At 60.4% G+C, this 7,061-nt stretch overlaps 1 protein-coding gene across 1 annotated transcript; it reads left to right on the top strand.

Moving 5' to 3' along the window:
- Positions 1-628: 628 nt before the first annotated feature.
- On the top strand, positions 629-5,892 carry TEX49 (testis expressed 49). The gene is made up of 4 exons (XM_024214753.3): positions 629-2,487; positions 3,194-3,328; positions 3,731-3,875; positions 5,754-5,892. Exons 1-4 carry the CDS (start codon positions 2,403-2,405, stop codon positions 5,800-5,802), a joined length of 414 nt encoding a protein of 137 aa, XP_024070521.1. The 5' UTR covers positions 629-2,402; the 3' UTR covers positions 5,803-5,892.
- Positions 5,893-7,061: the final 1,169 nt, after the last annotated feature.

Below are 7,061 nucleotides of genomic sequence, written 5' to 3'. Positions count from 1 at the left end.
CCATGACCCCTATAGCCCCACTTGTATCCCCAGCCCCCCAGTGACCCTACCTGTGACCCCATGACCCCACTTGTGACCCCAGCCCCCATCACCCCTGTAACCCCACTTATATTCCCAGCCCCCCAGTGACCCCACCTGTGACCTCAGCCCCATGACTCCTGTAACCCCACTTGTATCCCCAGCCCCCCAGTGATCCCACTTGTGACCTCCAGCCCTATGACCCCTATAGCTCCACTTGTGACCCCAGCCCCCCAGTGACCCTACCTGTGACCTCATGACCCCACTTGTGACCCCAGCCCCCATGACCCCTGTAACCCCACTTATATTCCCAGCCCTCCAGTGACCCCACCTGTGACCTCCAGCCCCATGACCCCTATAGCCCCACTTGTATCCCCAGCCCCCCAGTGACCCTACCTGTGACCCCATGACCCCACTTGTGACCCCAGCCCCCATCACCCCTGTAACCCCACTTATATTCCCAGCCCCCCAGTGACCCCACCTGTGACCCCAGGCCACCCCATGGACAATCACAGCTGTCTTTAGCCCAGCCTGTCTGATTCCCACCAGCCGGGACCCAGCTTCCACCCCTTACTCATATACCAGTGGCTGGCTCAGGGGTGAGAGCTGCCCCTCTCAATGCACAGCAGTGTTCAGAGAAGCAAACAAGATAAAAGGGGTCCTAAGGAATGGGGCAGAAAATAACGTGCCACCCTACACCTGGGGGGCCCTTGCCTGGGATGTGGTGTTTCTCCTATAGCTTGTTCTGACAGTGGGTAGTGTAGGGGATTCAGAGAGAGGTAATGAGGTTGATTACAGACCTGGAGAAAACACAGAAAGGGATTGAAAGGACTTGGACTAAGTGAAGAAAGAAGAGACATGACGGAAATGTGTCAAGTAAACATTGGAGAAGGAACTTGGGTGTGCCATCTCCTATTACAGCGGAAAGGTGACAACCAAGGACAGTTCAGTCTGCCGAGACAACGCTTTCTACAAAGCACAAGTAGTGGAACTCACTGCCACAGAATATAACTGAGGGCAAAAGCTCAGCGGGGTGAGCTAAAAGGATCAGCCATTTATATGGCTAGTGAGAACATGCACAGACACAAGAGTCAAATCTGTATTTTACAAGAGACAGAAACACCTGCTTATGGGGCCGAACCCTCCACTCAGTGTCAGGGGGAGGACGGCACTTTCCTTAGGGGAAGGTTATTCTACAACTGCTCACTTCAGGGTGTCTTGCCCCTGGGACTTGCCCCTGTTGGAGACAGGGTGCTGGATTAGATGAACCACAGCCCTGCTCAGCCATGGCAAATCCTATGTTACCCATGTTAGTTTACACCAGGGGGCCAGCACGAAATAACAGGGGACAAGGAAGACTGCTGGGAAAGTTGGATTCTTCCTTGTATCATACAAGTCCTCTCACATTCCCTTCTACTATTAAATGTTTGTATGATGGTTGTGCCCCAAAACCTCAGGGGGGGACAGGGCCCCCATTACTGAGCACTGTATGCACATAGAAAAGAGACAGTCTGCACCCTGAAGGTCTTATAATCTAGACACCAAACATCTCCAAGTGCCTGAGAAATGCCACAGATAGCAGGATGCCAGACGCTTTGGCCCACACACACACCCAGCAACACCAAAATACAGACACCAAAATACAGACAGGAGCAGGCTGGCAGCGCCAGAAAGAGAGGGAATTCATTGGTGACCAAGGACTCCAGACGGTTATTTCTAAAGATCCGTGTTGCTGACTGGCTCATCCCAGAGATAATCTATCCTCAGCAGGCTGAAGGCCAAAGTGACCCTATGCCTATAGAACTAAGGCCGCTGCAAGGACCCTGAGAACTGTTTCATGGCTCCTAATGACACAGCGTTTTCACAGAACTGGATGGACACCAGGTTATTTCACTCGGAGCCACCAGGCAGCCGTCAGATTGGAATGACTCCTAGTCCCTATCAATCCGCACTGGATTAAAAGCAATGGGCTAGAGGCGGCTCCGAATCCTATTTTCCACCCCGAGCTAGGCGGCTGGAGCGCAGGTACAATCGTGTCGCCAGGGCTTCCCCATGAGACAAACACCACGTGAGCAAAGCTCCCCGAGCTGGAGAGGGTTTTGGAGGGGCCAACCCTCCCCCGTTTAACCCCTTCCTGGAGTTTGCTCTCAGTTACCCCCGAATTAATACAACAAAACAATACAAAGCCAACCCAGGCCGCAGGCTGTTGTCGCAACCCCCTCCCATTGCAGCCTCACACACCCGCATTCCAACTGGGCGGGCGGAGAGTCACCAGCCAGGCTGCCGGGCATCTCTATGGCAACAGAATCAACAGCTGCAGAGCCTGGCGGTGGCTGGGAAGCGCCTTCGGTGGCTGAGCGGGGAGGAAGTGGGCGGTTTAGGACATGGCTTTCTTCGGGTTAACATTCCTGGGGTACCAGGAGCCCTTCTGGGAGAGAACACTTGCGTTAGAAAAGCCTGACGCAACAGGTAAGAAGAGAGCCCAGACGTCACGGTGATGGGTGCATTCGAAACAGACGCGACTCGTTGCTGGGCCAGGCGCCTTGGAGAGCAGACTGTGGCTCTTTGTGGGGGCAACGAATCACGAGGCTTTTCCTTGGGCAATGTTTGAAAACCTCTGACCCCTGGTCCCCTGGAGGAGTGTCCCAGTGGAGTGGGAGGGATACAACGTTCTGCTTCTGACATGTGTCAGTTACTAAAAACCCTTCTCCAGTCACCCCACGGGGTGGTATTGGTATTAATTAACCTATAATACAACCCCCCTAAACCACATCACTTGACAAAGCGTTCCAGCAATCCCGTGAGCTCCCAGTCCCACGGATGGGGGCCGGAGAGTCTCTTCCAGCCCCCTTTAGGTTGCCTCTGGCCTCATGTTCCAAGCACCATCTTGCCAGATAAGGGCTGGCCAGGTCTCCCTGCAGGAATCACTGTTCCTCGCTGGCTCTTTGAGCCTGCAGAAGGGCCGGGTTCAAACCCCCTCAGGGCAGCAGGGACTGAATCTCATCCACTGCTGATGGCCGGCTAACAGCTCGGCTGTGAAACGAGTTTAGTGGGTCTCAGTCCAGTCCTTGGAGGACAGGTGTCTACTCAAAGCCCCCCACACTAGGCGTCGAGCCCCCTGCTGGTGCCATCTTCTGGGCTTGGTTTTAAGTTTCCTTCTTGTCCTTCCACTCAGGGCCAAAGCCGCTCAAAGGGGGATTGTTTCACCCAAAGCTCCCCCCCATCGGCCCGGGGCGCTTTGATGGCACAGTGCACCAGGGGAGCTACACCCGCTACCAAGAGGCTGTGAAGCAGAATCAGCTCCAGAGATGTAAGTGAACAGTGGGGTCTAGGCATGACAAAAGAAGGAATATGGAATCAGGACGCCTGGGTTCTAGGCCGGCCTCTGCCACAGCCTCCCCGTGTGACCTTGGGCAAGTCCTTTCCCCACGTTACACATGGGGAGAACGATACTAACCCCCCCCCTCACACACACACACACACACACACACACACACACACCAGCGGGAGACGTGGTTCGTTGGCCTTTGCAAAGCACTTGGAGCTGTGGGAGCTGCTGGGCAAAGAGGTTTTCAGCCCCAGCTCCTGTTCTGTTGTGCTCAGGGCAGGGTGCCCCAGCTCAGCTGCCCCCTCCCCCCAGCAAGTGACAGCGACCCCAACAAGCTGGATGCCCTCCCTAACAGCCTGGACCCTCCCCTCTGTCTGATTCTAGCCCCCAACCAAGTCTTCAGGGTCCCAGTGACCTGTGCACAGGACTGCGGCTGGTGGCTGCCCAGGGATCCCATGGTCCGAGCAGAGGAGGCCACCCCCTGGATGACGGTGCCGAGGCATCCCCTGATAAGGAGCCCCATGACCAGGTGAGATCGTAGTGCCGGCAGCAGAGGGGACAGCACCCCATCACAGAGCTGCCAGCACATGGGGAAGGGGAGGGACAGGGAGAGGGGGGAAGCGCCCCCCCAGCCATCCCAGGGACATAGCATGTCTGACCCTGCTCCCACCGAGGTTGGTGGCCCAGCATCCGCACCCAGTTTGCTTAGTGAGGCCCCTCTCCCGGGCAGGACCAGAGCTCACCTGTGGCAGGGGAATGCATGAGAGCAGCCTCTCCTCGGGCCAGTCGGACACGGCGGGTGAGGGGAGCAGCCAGAGCAGGGGCCCAGCCAGCGCGGTATTCCGGCTCTGCCGGGGACCAGATCACCTGCAGGGCGAGCGTAGGAGGGTCCCCGCAGCTCTCAGCTCCACCAGGCCGAGGCAGGGGGGTTATGGGGCATTTCTCACACCTCACTCCGTTGAAGACTTAGGTTTGGGTCACTTCTGGATCCTCAGGCCCCGGCTTTGCAGGGGTAAGGCTGGGGAGTCGGGCACCCCGGGAAAGCCCAACCTAAACAAACAAAGCCCCGAACAAATCCAGACACAGGCAACAGAAAACTCCACAATCAGCAAGGGGCCCCTGAAATCCAACACACACACCCAGCACTCATGAGCCCAGCTGCTATGGTCTCCGTCACCTGCCACCTCAGACCCTCCCACGCTTTGCAGATGCCCGAAAAGCCACCCTGGACCCAGCTGAGCAGCAGTCTCCCTGCCACTGCTCCTTGCACAGCCCATCGCCCCCGTGCAAAGCAGGCATGAAACACCACAGGGGCGTCTCGCACCCACTTGGCACTGGGGCCAATGCCTGGGCAAGGTGGCGGAGCCTTGAGCGCAGCATCCAACTTACCAGAGCCCTGGCTCCAAGGGCGCGCTGGGTCATATCCCGCACCCAACACTTGCGAGCAGTGCCCATGGCGGCCAGTCCTGGCACGGGTCCCTGCCTGTTTTGTCCTGCCAGGCACCACCTGGGCTGCCTGCGAGCCTGGCCCAGCCAGCAGCCACTGGGGGGCAGCAGGGCACCAGCGGCTCCGCTCCCCGCCTGGTGTGCCAGAGCGGGCAAAGTTCAAGGCTGGCGCGGGGCGCACGGGGTGGCTCCAGCCGCTGCCGCCCATGGGCCCCCACAGCCAGGAGCTCCCTCTCCGCTCCCACGCACCATACAAAGGGACCTGACTCGACTGGCCTGGGGGGGGGGGGCAGGCTGGCAGCATCGCTCCTCGGGTCCCGGCTCGGGGGGATCACATGATGCCCCCAGCCCTTAAAGCGGTAGAGCGGCTTTGCGGTCCAGTTGGGGGGTGCCCCCTGCCCTGCCCCACCTCCCACAAAGTGGGCAGCACCAGCTGCCACCCCGCGGAGGAGGCCGGGCGCTGGGTCCCTCCATGTCCCCTTGCAGCCACATTCCCAGCAGCAGTTCCCCGGGGGGCTGGATGTACAGGGCTCTAGGGGGCACTCTGGAAATGGGGCCCAAGCTCAGCACCCCAACAAAGGAGGTCCTGAATCAGTGGCTGCCAGCCGGAGAGAGCAGCCCCCACCCCGAGCCCCTACTGCTCCCTCTCCCTTCCCCTCCCTCCTTCGCAGGTTCTGGGCTCCAGGCCTGAGCTCGGATGGGAGCAGGGTTTCTCCCCAGACCCTGGCCACAGATGAAGAGGCCCTGATGCCGCAGCCCCCACCTGACCGCAGGGTCCTCAAAGCAGGCGCTGGAGCATGGCAGTGTGCAGGCCCCACAGAGGGGACCCCCCTCCCCCCCCTGGGGCTCCTGCGCTGGCCACAGCACTGGGGCACACCCATCCCGCCGTAGCCCGGCGCCGCCTCCTCGTGCACGGGAGCTACCTGGGGCGGGCATCTGACGGCTCCTTTCTCTGCCCTAGGTTTGTGGACAGCATGGGCCTGAGCAACCCCCATTTCAGCCTGTTCTGAGCACCCCAGTGGGCCCCACCGCCGGGCACGTCTGGCCTTCTACGGACACAGAGCAGCCCCGGGTGCTGGGGCCTGGCAGGCACCGGGGCAATAAAGCGATCGAGGCAATTGGGCCCAGGACCATGATTTCATGGGGAGGCGCCAGGCACTGGGGTCTCCCTTTCTGCCTGGGCAAGGGGTAGGAGACTATGGTGGGGGAGGGAGCGTGGCTGGCGGGGTAAATCCTATGGCACAGAGGGGGCATGGAGACGGAGCCCTGCCGCAGAACCCAGCCCCAGGTGCCAGGGCCAGGCCATTTTCTTCCCAGCGCTCCTGGGGTTTGCCATTTGGCACACGCGAGCCCTGTGGGGGCAGGACTCCTGGGTTCTATTCCTAGTGCTGCCCCCAACTTGGGTAATGTCGGTGCACTGAGTTCCACCGCTGTGCGCCAGCAGTGGGTGAGAGCTCCGCTTCTCGGGCACCATATGGCCAGGCCCGGCTGCGTAGGAGCCAGAGCATGCTCGTGGCTGGTCCTAGACTGGGATGAACACCCCGGGAACTAGGGACCACCCCAACCTCCCCAGCCCCTGTGCCAGGCACGTTCTCCACCATCACCACAGAGCAGTATGGGCAGATAAACCAAACCCTTCCAAAACAAGCCCCTGCCCCGTCTGCACAATACCCCCCACCCCAGAGGAGGATGGAAGAGAACGGACCACACAGGACAGGTGGTGGGCGCAGCGGCTGGTGCCCAAGTAGCAGGGTGAGAACCTGTGTGGACTAGAATAGGCAGAGGTGTTCCAGGGGGCCCTCTCCACCCCCTCCCCGAGGCCTCACCAGGGTCCCTTGCACAGGGGCACCCCCCACCCCAGCACAAGTGTGTGCAGTAAGGGCGGGGGAGCGTGCAGGAGGGTTGGGCAGGGATGCGAAGCAGCAAAGTCCAAGAGCAGGTGAGCGTGGGACAGCCGGGGCACGCATGGTGTGGCCCCCGGGGGAGCAGTGGGAGAGATGGTGAGCTGTGCCCAGCCCCTCCAGCGACCGGTGCAGCCACCGCACCTCTTGGGTGCTCTGCCAGAGCCGGTCACCCTGGCCCCCGCAGCCCTCTGCCCACCCATCCTGCCCCCTGAAACCAGGAGACAAAGGGCCGGAGGCTGCACGGTTGAGCCCCGCTGAGCGTCGCTGGGTGAGTGCAGGCCAAGCTCCCCCCCCCAGCACGGCCGTGTGCTTCCCTTCGCACCTGGCGCCCGGCCGGAGGCTACTAACATCGGGCGCCAAAGCTA

This window comes from Terrapene carolina, unplaced genomic scaffold (genome assembly GCF_002925995.2).
Source record: "Terrapene carolina triunguis isolate 2854851 unplaced genomic scaffold, T_m_triunguis-2.0 Scaffold641, whole genome shotgun sequence".
Taxonomy (NCBI): Eukaryota; Metazoa; Chordata; order Testudines; family Emydidae; genus Terrapene; species Terrapene triunguis.
This window is presented reverse-complemented; position numbering and strand designations above follow the sequence as displayed.